The sequence below is a fragment of the Triplophysa rosa genome, linkage group LG4 (assembly GCF_024868665.1).
Source record: "Triplophysa rosa linkage group LG4, Trosa_1v2, whole genome shotgun sequence".
NCBI classification, from domain to species: domain Eukaryota; kingdom Metazoa; phylum Chordata; class Actinopteri; order Cypriniformes; family Nemacheilidae; genus Triplophysa; species Triplophysa rosa.
Genome location: NC_079893.1, coordinates 23,638,833 through 23,655,462, shown reverse-complemented (window position 1 = coordinate 23,655,462; position 16,630 = coordinate 23,638,833). Strand labels below are relative to the sequence as shown.

Genomic DNA, 16,630 nt, shown 5'->3' with positions numbered 1-16,630 from the left:
CGGCTGTTTTAGATCTGTTTCTGTAAGTCGGTCTGTCAAGTTTTAAAGACAACTTGTTTTTCTGAATATTCATGTAAAAGATGCTGGTAAGATACTCTTTCATATAAAAGATGAGTGGCCCTGCTTGTCAGTTTGCAGCAGGAAAATTAAGGGACTCAAATCTCGTATTTGAATTGAAATAATTATATATAAAATGCATATACTTAAACGTTATATAAAGTATATAATATCTGTAGGATAAAGTAACTTTTAGTTATTATGTACTATTAGTATTATGAGTATTACTGCAATTTATTTATACCAGGCTTTTTTGCATTTTTTTGTCTTATGTTTTCACATCTTGATTAGAAAAGTAGTAGATAGGAAACTCTGACATGCTTTATGCACATTATCATTTTTTAATTGAATGATTGAATGCAGTTGGAGGGAGGGGGATGCCAATTTGGTGAATGTTTTTAGGGAACTTTTCACATGCTTCACAATATCCAGTGCGGAGGCTGTTTTCCATAGTCTGGTATCTTCAGGTCAGGCCGTACCTTGAGTTTCTCAGTGAGGGATCAAAGGCACTTTATTTGCGTCGCACATTCGGATATGGCACATAGTAGCTTGAGCTCCATAAAGGAAGTTACATCGTCCTAAAATCGCTCTGGACGATGAAACATCTGACTTGATGTTGCATTGCTGATGCTCTTGTAAGTGAAGTTACATGGACTTCTGGACATTGAGGCATTTGACTCGTTGTTGGTGGACATCAAGGTACTCAGCTGTGTTCCTCCACTGCTGTCTGTGCAATCCAAGGGCTAGGTTCTCTTGCAAACTAAGGTTGGCCTACATCTTAAAATCCCTCTGGACATTGAACCAGTTGACCTGATTGTGGTGGACATCACGGTGCTCCTGTAAATGTAGGTACGTGGTCTCGAAATTGCTCTGGACGATGAAGCTTTTGAGTTGCTGGTGGTGGACATCAAGGGTACTCATCCGTGTTGCTCCACTGCCGTCTGTCCAATCCATGGGCTCTTCAATATCACAGCCGAGGTTGGGCACAGGAGCCGGAAACGATGACTTCCCGCACGTCCGCTGCCGCTCGACCTTCACCTCCAAGTGCATCTTTTCGGGCTCAGCATAAAGCTTTGAGCGGCCCAAAGACACGCTGTACGCTCTCTTCCTCGTACCCAGTTTCAGTTTGAGCAAGAAAAACAAAGTAAAAAGAACCAGAGAAAAGCAAAACGCAGCCATCTCGTAGCTACTCTCACACCCTTCGCCGCGTCTTTTCAGTGAGTAATCCGCTATGATGTCATAATGATGTTTATAAAACGGTCAGTTCTGGTCCTTGATTCTGATTGGCTTAGCCGAGTTCTAAGCCGTTATAAAATACCCCGATTTATAACGGCTGACCACATTACTTAGCCTAAACATCATTTTATTTACTTTGTTTTATGAAACCTTGCTACGCATATGGAATAACCGTTTTATAAAAGCAATAAGCCTCAAGAAGCAGTGGGTTACAGTGCATTTTATAACAGCTAAGTGGGTTTTAGGCACTCCGCGACGCCCGCTTAGCTGTTATAAAATGCACTGTAACACACTGCTTCTTGGGGCTTATTGCTTTATTTTAGATTCTTATCTATCACAACCATTGAGAAATTGCTCATTGCAAAAGACCAACCAAATCACACACTATAGGACTGACTAGAATACGGAACAGATGGCCAACATCTGCCAGTCTTTCTTGCCCTTTTTTAATGCTGGCATAAGCATGCAAAACTGTAAAGCCCATATTTAAAAATGAATCGGGATCTACAATAACTACAGATGTTTTATGATAGCAACAAGATTTGTCAATAACATGTTGTGAACACATTGTCATGAACTAAAATAAACAAAGATAAATCTTTTTTTGTATTTTGTATGCTGTATCTTCAAATGAAATCATTTTAATTTTTATACTGCCGGTCAGACTGTGCATAAGCGTCTAATGGATATCATCTAATAGGGTGGTATGGAAAATATCCCAACTCACTCAGACAGACACATCACAGAAAAAATTGAAAAAGAAATTTAATTGGATTAAATTTGGGTTATCTAATTTTTCCCTGTTTCTGAAACTTTTGTAGCTTTTAAAAAGACATTTTACATTTCATATTTATATTAACATTTATACTTTTAAATTGGAAACAATATATGAAATAATTATTTATGTGTACAGTTTTCTTTCATTCATAAAATGAATTTTTAATTTTTCTTTGTTTTCAGTGAACTGTAATTCAAAAACAAATATTTCGAAAAGCTCCTATTGCTATCCTACAGTGTAGAATAAATGTAAGTCTGTGTTCTGCTTCTTTTAAAAAAAAAAATCTTTTTAAGAAAGAAGAAAAAATCATTTCCATCTTGAATACCCTGTGTAGGGTGTTATTACTGAAACGCTTCTTAACTGTAGGGACTGGCATGATTCTTTAATTGGTATCAAAATGGATCAATATTGCTCCCATGTCAAATTCGTTTTATTATTAAGTTGAGGACTTTTATTATGACAGGGGTTTGATTTACCCGGAAATACAGCAGAACCGTTGCTCACTATAGGTTGCTCCTCTAACACTGCTTTAAGATGGCTTTCAGAACTGGACATGTTATGAACTACCTTCTGATCATTTTGTTTGAAAACGGGTCATAATCGCAAAGCGTGTCAAGCTAAAATCGGATTTAAAGGGGTTTGGCCCCTGTAAGCGGTGTCCGATCTCGGCGACACCTTCAGCTTCCTTGCGACGTTCTGCACTGCGCTCGATATCAGTGCTGTTAAGCTGGCTGTGGTGTTGAGTTTGTAAATATTATCAGATCTCCGATCAGACTCGGTCTAGACCGGTGCCTCTGTTAAAATGGCCACCATGGAGAAGCTGATGAAGGCGTTTGAGTCGCTCAAATCTTTCCAGCAGCAGCAAGGCCCGCTGTCGGCCGAGGAGATCGTCCAGAAACAGTGAGTGCTGAGCTGATGTTAATGATCTGTTAAAGCCTCCAACTTCATCATCACCACCATCATCATCAGGGTGCTGACATCACCTGACACAATCTCTGTACTGATGTCTTTATCACACATAATGCACTCGTTTTCTCGTTATACAGCTGATTTGCGTGTTGTTCTTGACTTGGGCTTACAAATCACATGATAGTGTTTTTTTTTTTTTTAGAAAAGTGTGACACATCCTTGTTAGATACTGCGCAAATCACAGATAAAACAATGCGCACACCTGTAGATACCTACAAAACGGCAAATGTTTGTACATAAAGCATAAAATATTTGTTTGAGCTGCATACATATATATTGTTTAACATTTTCGCACCGTATCTGACACATTAATAAATGCACGTTTGGAAAAGAAGTCGTTATTTTCACTTTAATGAATGGATGAGCCAGATTGACACCCCAAGATAAGTAGCACTGTTTTAATTGTAAAAAAAACAGTCATGTGGTTTTGTGTCAACAACTCTAATGTGAAAGTCATTTCGATTAAATTTAATACACATGAGGTGAGCGTCATGACGGTGCGTGCATGCACCTGCAGAATGCACAAGACTGCACCACACAATTATATGAAAGTATTATTTACCAGCATCACAGTGACTATGTATAGACCGACTGTCTTTTCAGATCAATGTCCAGTATTCTGTTGTCTTTAAAATGCTTGTGGAGCACTTCTTGCTCTTGTTTCCTTTTTTCCCTGTTTATTTTACATCACTTAATACTTTTTTGTGCTTACGTTGAGTAGCATTTTAGCAACTCTTTGTTGCATAAATGCTTATGAGAAAAATATTTGTGTTGCAACTGTAATTGCAAAATGAATTGAACAAACGTAAGCCTGTGAACTATATTCATTGGACATGAATATTGTCATGGATTGGATAGTGTCTATAGCTTTTGTAAAAGGGTGGCAAGGTGCTCTATGGATGGTCTATAGTCAGTTGCAGGAATCCTATAGTGATAATACACTTTTATTGTAACCTAATGTTTTCCAAACTTATGAAAGGTTTATGCTCTAAAAGATTGTCATAATGCATACAGCATCAAACAGCATATTTGGGTTTCTGTTTTTTCTGTTTACTCATCCACAAAATAGTGATGCATGAAAACAACTAAGACGGTGTCTTTCATTTACAAAATGCTATTATTCACAACATACGTTTCTTTCTTTCTTTCTTTCTTTCTTTCTTTCTTTCTTTCTTTCTTTCTTTCTTTCTTTCTTTCTTTCTTTCTTTCTTTCTTTCTTTCTTTCTTTCTTTCTTTCTTTCTTTCTTTCTTTCTTTCTTTCTTTCTTTCTTTCTTTCTTTCTTTCTTTCGTATTGATGGCATCCACAGTGACATTGTATTTTCTATTACAGAAAAAAAGACCTTGCTACAACCAAAAAGGACAGAGTGACTCATTGCCTGACGATTTGTGAAAACATCGTGGCACAATCGCTGAGGTATGAAGTAGTGAATGATCAGGATAGACACATAGATTAAGGATAATGAGATTTGGTCACGTTTTATGAGTCATTGGCAAATGCCTTTGGCGCTGGAGCTTTATCGCCTTTTTTACACCCACAATGCATATTCAATGACAGTTTTAAACTTTTATTTATTGATTGTCATGATTGCATTTTCATAATGACACATAGCAACACATATCCTACTGCAGTGAATTTTCCATGCAGATCCACCATTCCTTTATTGCAATAGGTTTGAAGGTCCAGCACATTAGCAATAATGCTTTTATCTTTTTGAAGATCTGTTTTTTAGTTTTAAACCTTTTTTTGTACCATATTTGGTTTTAAAAGTTTTCTAGTATCAAGTTCTGCAATGTCCCTAGATGATTTATTTGGAAAGGGCAGGACTTTATCTCAAGCTTATCAATAAAGACTTTTTTTTGACCCTATCTGGCCAGTCATAACATCTTTAACAAAACATATGCATACACCTCATCACCTCACTGACGCACACAGACACCATCTATTAAACCTGCCATCTTTACTGCACTGCTGTTCTTTACTATAGAAGTGTTGTTTTCAGAGTACAGAACACACACACACCAGACGGGTATGCACTGGTTATTACAAAACACATGCTGAGTATTGATAAACACTGATCATTACCTAAATGCTTTCATTAAGCAGATTGGATAGTGATGGAATGTTGACTGAGACAGAATACAGTCTGATTGCTTCTCAGGCACTTGAACACTTCAAAAAATGTGTTAACTACCTTTGACCTGGAGTGCTTTAATCAAATGCAATCGAGAGCACAGAGAAGTACAGATCTGTACAGCAAAACCCCAGAAGACCGTCCTGGGAACTTAATGAAATGATATTCCCTTTTTTATTTGTAGCTTTATTGGTAGTGCTAGTGCTACACTTAATATCATTGCTAGGTAAAATAACTGCAGTCTTATGGTGTTGTGTGTTTCCATTTAACAGAAAGTTTAATTGGCAGTAGCATTTAAACAGAGGAATCGTCTGCATTCCCTTCCGCTAAAGAGAACCATTTTGCTGTTTGCCAGGACCTGATTTATTTAATGTGCATGTTGAATCCCACCCAGATGACCAGTTTTCTAAGGATGTCTCATTGCCTTTTATTTTGTGATTTTTATAATGTATGTCATTACACTAACACCTCTGTGTTTCGCCGTGACTCAGGACATCTCCAGAGTTCCAGAAACTTCTTGGAATTGCCATGGAAATGTTCCTGCTGTGCAGCGATGACAAGGAATCTGACGTTAGAATGGTGGCGGATGAGTGCCTCAACAAAATCATCAAAGTACAGTTTATCTGGATTTATTTGCAAAATAAATGTCTGTTTGTCTATAGTATATATTTGATCTATTTATTGGATTCTAATCATGCATTGCATTAAAGGATATTTTGTCTAGAATTGTTATATTCTTTGTTTTTCTTTGCAGGCATTGATGGATTCTAACTTACCTAGACTGCAGCTTGAACTGTACAAAGAGATTAAAAAGGTAAATTAAATGTTGCACCGAACAAAACTTTTTTTACCTCTTCCAGTGGGTAAAACAAAAATCATTGACTCATAAAAGAGCATTTGGTTCTTGTGTTTAAAAGCAGTATTGCAATGTATTCTCTTATTGTGGTCCACTCCTCATGTTCTTTCTGTCAATATGTTTGAGCCAAATTGCTATTTTCCTACCTTTAGAAAGGCGAGAGATCTGATGATTTCTGGCGTACAGTATCTCACAGAAGTGAGTACACCCTTCACATTTTTGTAAATATTTTATTATATCTTTTCATGTGACAACACTAAAGAAATGTCACTTTGCTACAATGTAAAGTAGTGAGCGTACAGCTTGGTTAACAGTGTAAATTTGCTGTCCCCTCAAAATAACTCAAAACACAGCCATTAATGTCTAAACCGCTGGCAACAAAAGTGAGTACAGTTATTTTGAGGGGACAGCAAATGTATACTGTTACACAAGCTGTACACTCACTACTTTACATTGTAGCAAAGCTTAATTTCTTCAGTGTTGTCGCGTGAAAATATATAATAAAATATTTACAAAAATGTGAGGCGTGTACTCACTTCTGTGAGACAATGTATATAGTTCCCTCTTTGGGATTTTCTTGATAATGTATACTGAATGTGTTTATATTATGGTTGTACTTTATTTTGGTGTGATTACCCTTCACTGACTGTATTCTTGTATTACCAGCTGACCGATGACTGTATATGCTGCCATGAGACTATACCACTGTTTTGCTATTGCAAATTCATAATAAAAAAAGCAGTATTGCAGATATATGGTTATCTGTGGATCTGTAGTCTCATAAAACACAGGATATATTAATGGAGTGAAGCAAAAAGAAATAATATGACAAAAGCTGATCAATGGATGTGTTTTATTTGTGCTATGCCTTTCTAGAAGTGTTTTATTGCAAAAACTAATTTATTACAAAACAGTATTACTCACGGTACACCTTCAATATTGTTCTGTCATGCTATCACCGTGTTACCAAAAGTAAGATTTTTTTAAGCTGTTGTTGTTTAATGGTTATATTTTTATTGCGTTATTTGTGTGAACTGGCCTAGGGGGCTGTTTGTGTAAATTGGTATGGATTTTCCATATATGGGGGTCTCGTGCTCTCTGTGGACACACACAGAGCGTTAATCTCTTCTGTCTGTTTTCTCTCAGAATGCTGCCTCTCGGAGTCTCCGGGCAGCCCTGTGGAGGTTTGCTGAGCTTGCTCACCTGGTGCGTCCACAGAAATGCAGGTATTCCTCCTGACTCAAAGCCCGATACATCTGTAGGTTTGCTCAGCAACGAATATGTAAAACTGATCCTGAGATCTTAGAAAACTTTCGGAATTGTTTTTTGTGTGTGCTGATTTGGAATTAAACTGTGACATGTGTAGTCTATTATCATGTCATATAAATGTAATGGTTTTATTCCCCCTATTTTCTGTTTTTCAGGCCGTACCTTGTGAATCTGCTGCCGTGTCTCACTCGAATCACGAAACGTCAGGAGGAGACTGTGCAGGAAACTCTTTCTTCATCAATTCCTAAAATTATGTCTGCTCTCGGACACTTTGCTAATGATGGAGAAATCAAGGTAAAAACCCCAGATCACGTGTTTGGTATCTTAAAGGGTACATAACGAGGGATTTTTAAGGTCCTGCTTTGGTTTATGGAGTGTCCAACAACAAGTTTATGTACATAGAAGGTGTAAAAACACTATTATTTTGTAATAATAGGCAGTTATTCTTACCTTACTTCTTGACTGACTCTCAAATGATTCATTCCGCGATTCATCTGTCTAAGCCCCTCCTTTCCTCTAGCCTAGTCTGATGTGATTGGTCAGATGGTCTAGTCTGCTGTGATTGGTCTACCGTAAATGAGGCTCACGAGCTACAGTGTTTGGGGGAGAAGAGTGAAGTTTTCGCGGGCAGTCCTAGCAAAACGTAGGAGGGTACTATATATAGTTTCGCAAATCGGACTAGGGATGACTCGTTTGCGTGATTCAGAGTCGACTCCCTTTTTTCCAAGACAATAACTTTGTTATTCATTCACCTTCGGATTTACAACTTGGCAGACTGCTTACTTTCAAACACGGCAACATTACTCACTGCACGAAATGTCATTTTCATGATCTCGTGTTATGTGCTCTCTAAAGGGATGGTTCACCCAAAAAGTTTTATTCTGTCATTATTTACCGATCCTCAAGTTGTTTCAAACCGGTGTACATTTCGTTGTTCTGATGAACGCAAAGAAAGCTATGTGGAAGAATGCTTGTAAGCAAACAGTTCTGGGGCACTATTGACTTCCATAGTAGGGAAGAAAACTACTATGGTAGTCAGTGGTGCCCCAGAACTGTTTAGTTTCCCCACATTCTTCAAAATATCTTCTTTTGTGTTCAACAGAACAGTGAAATTTATAAAGCAATTTTTTCTACTAGGGTAGTCAGTCAGTGTTGGAGAAGAACTGTTTAGTTACAAGCATTCTTTTCAAATATCTTTCTCTGTATTCATCAGAACAAAGAAATTGATAAAGAGTTTGAACAAGTTAAGGGCGAGTAAAAGAAGACAGCATTTTCATTATGACTTGAATTCTGTCAGTAGTTCAGTTTCAGTTTGGCATCTCCATGTGGGATTTCCTTCATCATTACAGTCTGAACTGGTTAATGCACATGGATGAGATCATCGTCTCAATATGGAATATGACTCAGTCAGACTGCATTTAATTATCCATAAGCCTCATCTCTTCCTCTCCCTCGCACCAGTCTAATCGCTTGGCAAGAAGACGTTTACGTTTAGTAAGACAGAAGGAGAGTTACAACCAGAAAGGGGAGCGTTGTCATTTGATGCAAATTTTATGTAAACAATATGCTTAAATTGAGAGCAGGACAGGTGTGGTCACAATTACAAATGTTTGAAGGTTAATGAAAAGACTAAATCAAGATGTTTTTCCTCATAAAAATGATTACTTTTTGGTATAAATCTGTCATATATTTTACGCCCTGTTTATATAGATGCTGCTGAAGGCCTTTGTTGCCAATCTCAAGTCCAGCTCTCCCACTATCCGCCGCACTGCAGCCAGCTCTGCTGTCAGTGTGTGTCAGCACTCACGCAGAAAACACTACTTCTACACCTGGCTCCTCAACGTGCTGCTTGGTAAGAAAACACACACACAGAAAGAGCTGAAACAGGTTTTGTCAGAAATCCACAATGTGAACCTGTGGCTTGACTTTTTCCCATTTAATTTCTCTTTTCATGTTCCTTCCCCTCCTTTCCACAGGTTTGGTGGTACCAGTGGATGAGGAGCATTCCACTCACCTGATTCTGGGTGTGTTACTGACCCTGCGTTACCTGATGCCTCTTCTGCAGCAGCAGACTCCAAACACCAGTCTGAAGGGCAGCTTTGGGCTTGTTCGGAAAGAGGCAGACGTATCCCCTTCACCCGAGCAGCTCATACAGGTACCAGAGCTGACAAATGCACCACAGGTGAAGCATGTGATTGTTGCAGCCTTGTAATTTGTCGCTGGTAAAGGTTTGAATGGGATAAATAGTTAAAAATTGGAATTGCCTGAAAGGAGTAGTTCACTTTAAAAATTGGCCCCCATTCACTTTCCATGGTCATTTTTATTTCTACTTTGGAAAGTCAATGGGGGCAAATTTTGAAGTGAACTACTCCTTTAAAGGAACAGTTCACCCAAAAATGAAAATTCTCTCATCATTTACTCACCCTCAAGTTGTTCCAAACCTGTATAAATGTCAGTGAGGTATTTGGATGAATGCTTGTAACCAAACAGTTGTTGGCCATCATTGACTATCATAGTAGGAAAAATTGCTTTATAAATTTCTTTGTTCTCTTGAACACAAAATAAGATATTTTGAAGAATGTAGGAAAACAAACCCTTCTGAGGCACTTTTGACTACCATTGTCATTTTAACTTCCAATATTTCATCATCATTAGAAAACTTTTAACAATTATTCTGTCGAGGTGTTTCGAAATTGGAGAGGGTCACAAATATCAACACATTGTAATACACGGATAAGCATTTTAATCTTCAAATTGTAATACTAGTTACTTTTAATACTTTATAGCATAGTTTGTGTTCCAGATGGAAATCAATCAGTAGTGAGAGACTCCTCTATATCAAATTAAGAAAAAAAATTAAAATCCTCTGTGGTACGCGATTGTAAAAGTTGTTCAGCACATCACATACGTATCGATATATTCTCTTATACAATTAAGATGTTCTTAAAAAATGTGAACATTTTAGAGATTTTTAAGACTTGCTCTTGAGAACTTTCTAAGTACTTATTAAAAACTGTTTTAACTGCTTAACCTTTTTGCGAATCTGGCCCAAGGTGTATAAGTCTTAAAGGTACAGTAGCAAAATATACATATAAAGCTGCAATCCATATTTTCTTTTTCCACAAAATTGTACCCAGCATGCGGTAATTAAAATTTTCTGGTGAACTATTCCTTTAAACTTGAAAGGTCATAGGTGGAAAGTTGTTACAATGAAAATACCAAGTGTTTGGGTTCATCAAACCTTGACTAACCTTTAAGTGAACTTGAAAAATGGAATAAAATGTTATGTTTTCTACGTTTATTAGAGGACCATATCAAGTGATTTTTGTCTGTGTTTGATCTAGTATGCATGTATCTGTAAGCGTGTTTTTTTTTTTTGCTCGCAGGTGTATGAGCTGACCCTGCACTACACACAGCACTGGGATCATAATGTGGTGACTGCGTCTCTTGAGCTTCTGCAGCAGGTGTTTCGCACTCCTCCCCCTGAGCTCCTGAAAGTTCTCATCACAGCGGGCGAAATAACACACACCACCGTCTTCAGAGAAGAGATGGAATCCCGTGCTCGCAGTGGCAGCATCCTTGAGCTTATTGGTGAATATTGCTATCACACGACCTGTTGGGTTAAACTCCAACCCTGCTTATGCTACAATAGTTAAGCTGTTAAAGTGGCAGATAAATTTGTGCCAAAACACTGTATAGAGTAATTGGATGCACAGCCTGTGTGGTCAAAAAAGATTTTTTGTTTATGGAAACGCTAATAGTGTATAGTACTGTATGGTACTGTCATACCCTGGTCAAATCTAAGTTTTTTGATTGTTGGTGTTTTAAAGTTTTTGGAGGATCTATTGACAGAAATGCAGTATAATATACAAAACTATGTCTTCAGAGGTGTATAAAGACACAATGAACTTACATAATGAAGCGTTATGTTTTTATTATCTTAGTATGAGTTATTTCTATCTACATACACCGCGGGTCCCCTTGCATGGAATTCGCCATGTTATTTCTACAGCAGCCCTAAACGAACAAACTGCTCTACAGAGTGCGTTTCGTAAATGGGTTATCTCCTTCAGCAAAGAAGCTGAAACTTTATGACATCTTAGTCCTGTGTCAGCCACCGTAGTGCTTCGAAAGGGAGGGGGTGGAGTTAGCAGTTAGATACAGTTTGCAATCTCACCGCTAGATGCTGCTAAATTTCATACACTGGACCTTTAACATTTTGATTTGTCTTTTATGTTAAGTTCTTTCTTACTCACCAGTGACTTGGCTCCTAATACAATCAAGACAACTTTTAATATTGTCTATTCTATCTTCCTTTTGTTACCAAGTCATTAATATGTAACCTCACGTCACTACATAAGATTCTCTTAACAACAAAGCTGTCAAAATTTCACTGTGCATGTGCTTTTCATCTTCTGCATCTTCCTTCCACTAACCCTTCAAATGATTATTGGGGCTTTTCCTTCTCTCTTCACTTCCTGTTTCCTTTGAACAGCTGGTGGGTCAACATGCAGTCCTCTCCTCCTCAGGAAGCAGAAAGGTGACATCTTTTGCCTGACATTTTTTAACATCTAATCTACTTGCATGTCTTTGGGCATGTTGACAGAAAACAGTTTGACGTGGTTGAATTGTTTTTATCAAAAGCTGAAATTGTGTTTGGAATAAATTATATTTGGAGGTATAATGTTTTTATTCTGTTGTACCATTGTGATATTCTTTGTGTGTTGTGCTTGTCTTAGGTAAACTGTTGTCGGGTGAAGAAGAGGGTTTGGAGGATGACCCTGAGAGGGCAGAAGTCACCACAGGGTCATTCTCTGGTAAGTCACAGTCACGTTTTTTTTGCAAATTGTTTTATTGTTTTGTTTACATTAATGTTTTACACATTCAAACAAATTCATATTCGTTCCAGCCTCAGTGGGCGGGGATAACTCCAGCGAAGCTCCGTCCTCCTCAGGCATTTCGTCGCTCGGCACATCTGACATCATCACCGAGCAGCCACGCTCCTCCCAGCATGCTTTGCAGCCTGGGGACTCAGTTGACCTGAGCACGTCAGAGCAGGGTGTCGGACCCGATTCCCCAGACGTCGAAGATGAGGACATGCTTAGCCGCAGCTCGAGCGGAGGCGCAGGAGTCGCCAGCACATCTGGGGATTTAATAAGCGACAGCAACCAGATGTCGACGGGAGGAATCTCGTCATCGCCCCCTAGTGACAGTTCCCAGACGACTACGGAGGGGCCGGACTCCGCCGTGACGCCTTCAGACTGCGCCGAGCTCGTAAGTGTCAACAGCACCAGCAGACGCTATCGGAACTATTCACCACCTTCCCCGACTCCTACAGAAGGGCCGGATCCGCAATCCAACAGCGAGTCGTCTTCCAACAGGCCATCCTCTTCCTCCTTTACCTCATCTTCTTCTTCAACCTTTTCTGCCATCTCTTCCTCTAGCAGTAGTGACCAGGTCAGCAGAGGACAGGGGGTGAGGCTATTAAGTCCTGTTAAGTGCCCCACCCTGTTAATTGCCCCACCCTCTTTTTGCCCCACCCACATGCACGGCCTCTATCCTGAGGTGTTTAGACGCCTTTCATTTCCCCATATCTAACTAGTGATGAAAGATACTGTCTCAGCAAGCGTGATGCTGATCTTTGATGCATTTAAATGCTTCGGTGGATGTAAATTGCTGTGTTCCCTGTTCTGATATTTCCATTGTGGTTTTAACAGTGATCCCTAACCCCCTCCTCAGCTCTCTTAAAGGGATAGTTCACCCAAAAATGTTATTTTTTCATCATTTACTACCCCTCATGTCATTCCAAACCTGTATGACTTTTTCTTCTGCAGAACACAAAAGAAGATATTTTGAAGAATGTTGGTAATCGAACAACACTGGCCCCCATTGACTTCCATTGTACGGACACAAGACCACTAATCAAAATATCTTCTTTTGTGTTCCACAGAAGAAAGAAAGTCAGACAGGTTTTGAGCGACATGAGGGTGAATAAGTGATGAAAGATTTTTATTTTTGGTAAAAGTCCCGCACCAAACTCGTCACTGGTTGAGCCTATGTTTCAGTGTCATGATGCTCAAACAAAGCCATGTTTTAATGCTGCCACAGTGTAAATAGCCTAAAATGACCGTTGTCTTTGCATATAAGGCAAAAATAGTATTGCATACGTTTTAAACACTTCACCATTAAGCGCACATAACAAGCATGATGAATTGCTGAGTGTCTCGGTAAGGGATCACTTAACATCCACAACTGGCAGTAGAGTGACATCTACTCAAATTGTCCTGACATGCAAATGATTTTGCACAAATCACATAAGGAAGCTGTGATTTTCCCAAAGTGATGCATGATGAACTGTTGTTTATTTTCCTCATGTGCATTTGCATGAATGAGTCGCTGTGAAAGTTTGTGCTTGTTTCCGCATGCTTGGTTCTTTGTTCTTATAGTTATATTTGTGTGGGATGTGTAGGTGTTGGATGGCAGTGAAAGTCAATACTCAGGGATGCAGATCGGCACGCTACAGGATGAGGAAGAAGAGGCAGCGGCGCCACCTGACAAACCTTCAGAGCCTTTCTCTCAGTCTGTACTGGGTATATGATACACTACACACACTCAATCTGCTCGGTTTATTAGTCACTGACGCCATTCATAGACGTGTTTAAAAGCTGTTTTTCTTTGGCTCACATATGTGTCTTCTGGTTTACTTGTTAGCTTTAAGCAAACCCCACCTACTGGAGGGCAAAGGTCACAACAGGCAGTCATCCGACAGCAGTGTGGATCGATTCATACCAAAGGAAGAGGTTCTGGAACCAGCAGAACTCGACAACAAGGTGAATGAACACACATACAACACAGTCTATGTTGAGATGTTGGTTACAACTGCAGGGAAGAAGGCAGTTTCACCTCATTTGACTTGAACCATGCAGCGATATGAACATAAAGTAACCTGCAATTTTAGGATTTAAAGGAGTCATTCGCCGGAAGTACGTGTTTTTCTTTGTCTTTTGTATGTTATAAGTTGCCCATGCATGTATTAGACACATGAAATTGCAAAAATTTAAGTGTCGGAACAAAAGATGTATTTTATCTAGATGCGAATGCTCACCCAGACCTGCCTGAAACGCCTCGTGTAACCACACCCCCACAACTTGACGTCAGCTCGTGGAGTGATTTGACTAAAACCGCCCAAATCTACACGCAAGTAATGTGGGCGGTCTTGTAAATCTCATTGTACCGCCGCCGGAGCAGCCATGTCGTGCAGACGCTGTGTGTTCCGTTGCCAAAAGAAAGCCTCTTTGTTTTCTCTGCCAAAAGATGAGTCAACAAAAAACGAATGGTTACATTTTATTTTCAACACTGTTCCAGAGAAGTACAATGAAAAAGTGCTAGTTTGTGCAGAGCATTTTAACGACGATTGCTTCACTAATCTATAAATGTTATAAATATTCTGGAGGACGTAAGGATTTAAACAGTTAGGTTCGAAGCCTGGTTGGTGTGTCATGCATTTGAGAGGGCCTGCAAGCTCATTCATTCGTCTCAAAACCTGTGGAAGACAAGACTTATTATTTGTAATACAGAAAACAGTAAAAGCATGTGTGTGTGTCAATATGTATGAAAAAAGGTAATTACTTTGTACCTTTTGTATTTCCAAGCAGCATACATTTTCAACCTCAGTGGGCATTTTATTACAGTTTTCACATTTGCACCTACACATAAAAGGTAATATAATAAAAGTATGTTTTTAAATTTTGTTATAATTCGTTATGATTTCATTACACTGACGCCAAATCTTTATAACGTCGTATATAAAAGGTGAAACAGTTAGCTATAGTTTTAAACTATTTAAAGTAGTTTTTTAATAAAAACTTAACAATCCTTAACATCCTGCTCGAGTCGCGCTGGCAAAGTTAATGTATCGGCATGATCTTCATTCTCCGGATCAGATTCGGGCTCGAATTGATAGGGAAGTATCGATGCCATTTTATCACATGTTGTTAGCTTTGAAACCTGATGTTCCGAATATGGTAAGAGGCGTTACATTTCCGTCACACAATTGCAGTATTCCACCAATCACTACGCAGTAGTGAACTGGCCAATCATAGCACACCTTGCTTTTCAGAGCGATGAGCTTTGTAAAATATCCTCGCGTTTCAGAGAGGCGGGGCTAAGAGGAGAAAATACAGCGTTTTTTAACCTTAAATCGTGTATACACATTGTAATACATCTAAAGCAAACAATAATATTCGTTTTAGCCGCGTAAAATGACCCCTTTAAAGAGAAATGGTGATAGTGAGGTAAAAGTTAAGGATTGCAGCTTTAAATAACACAGTCACACAATTTTTAAAAAGTTGTTACGCTTTAATTTTTAAATTTTTTTTTAACATGCTGAATATAAAAATCACTTTATTTTTTACCATCGACGGTACTCTAAAAATATTTTTTCACACGTATCTCACGAGACTGCGTTCACAAGAACGAGACGTTTTTAAAGAAATCCTCATGATGAAATATCTAGGGAAAAATTGTCTTTTATTCGCCTTAACACAAAATGTACTTTATGAAACACATTAAACTTCTATTTTAATGAATTATATTATGCAGTAATAAAAAATATGTAAACACTGCAAAATCTTTTGTCACAAACTTAAATGACAGGCAGTAATTGCACAAAATGTATGCTTTGTTAGTAAAGCGCTGTGGTCGTTTTCTCAATATGCTTTTACATAGTGCTTGAGTTAGCAGAGGTGGCGATCATATCACACTGTCAATCCTCCTTCCTCCACTGACTGAACCCTCACAGATTTTAGAGAAACAGTTAAAACTAAATAAACACATTGTGTTTTATGCTTACATTGCACATATGTAAGAGACAGATGATCCGTTTTTGAAGAGGTTTGCCTGTGAATTTATTTAAAACGTACTGTTTAACGTAATGTGAACTTGCAATTGCTATACTGTTCAGCCGCGCGCTGCGCTCTCCCAAAGCTCTGCTGGCAGCGCGAATCACCGTAAACTCTAGTACTAATGCGTGAGGCACTGCAGACGCGAGAGAACGTTGAAACCTGCCCGTCTAGCGCGTGTTTAGATAGAAAAACTTTGCACTGTGGCTCACAGCATGCACATACTTTGTGCAGTTATTACCCTGTTCTGTACAGTAATGAAATCATCCCATCTTCCCTGTGCTACAGAAATTTCTAGAATTTTCTGACAGTGACAATTGGAAAATATTTTTTTAAATATGTAAACATTTGTACAGTTTTTTGTTTATTTGCAATATAGGCTACCGATATCGTAATTAATAAGCTCAAAATTTACTTGAGCTAAATATACAC

At 38.6% G+C, this 16,630-nt stretch overlaps 1 protein-coding gene across 4 annotated transcripts in view; it reads left to right on the top strand.

The window, feature by feature from the left end:
• The first annotated feature begins 2,540 nt into the window (after positions 1 to 2,540).
• Positions 2,541 to 16,630, top strand: part of htt (huntingtin) — a 41,829-nt gene continuing 27,739 nt past the window's right edge. For 2 of the 4 annotated variants that reach the window (XM_057331161.1, XM_057331164.1), the window contains exons 1-14: positions 2,542 to 2,971; positions 4,372 to 4,455; positions 5,665 to 5,785; positions 5,928 to 5,987; positions 7,176 to 7,255; positions 7,454 to 7,592; positions 9,009 to 9,150; positions 9,275 to 9,453; positions 10,685 to 10,889; positions 11,794 to 11,838; positions 12,038 to 12,115; positions 12,208 to 12,572; positions 13,768 to 13,888; positions 14,010 to 14,128. In XM_057331161.1, the coding sequence (XP_057187144.1) occupies positions 2,874 to 2,971; positions 4,372 to 4,455; positions 5,665 to 5,785; positions 5,928 to 5,987; positions 7,176 to 7,255; positions 7,454 to 7,592; positions 9,009 to 9,150; positions 9,275 to 9,453; positions 10,685 to 10,889; positions 11,794 to 11,838; positions 12,038 to 12,115; positions 12,208 to 12,572; positions 13,768 to 13,888; positions 14,010 to 14,128 (1,836 nt within the window). In that variant the 5' untranslated portion in view covers positions 2,542 to 2,873. Of the gene's footprint in view, positions 2,972 to 4,371; positions 4,456 to 5,664; positions 5,786 to 5,927; positions 5,988 to 7,175; positions 7,256 to 7,453; positions 7,593 to 9,008; positions 9,151 to 9,274; positions 9,454 to 10,684; positions 10,890 to 11,793; positions 11,839 to 12,037; positions 12,116 to 12,207; positions 12,573 to 13,767; positions 13,889 to 14,009; positions 14,129 to 16,630 lie in introns of all 4 variants that reach the window. The other 2 variants (XM_057331162.1, XM_057331165.1) reach the window with 2 other exon arrangements.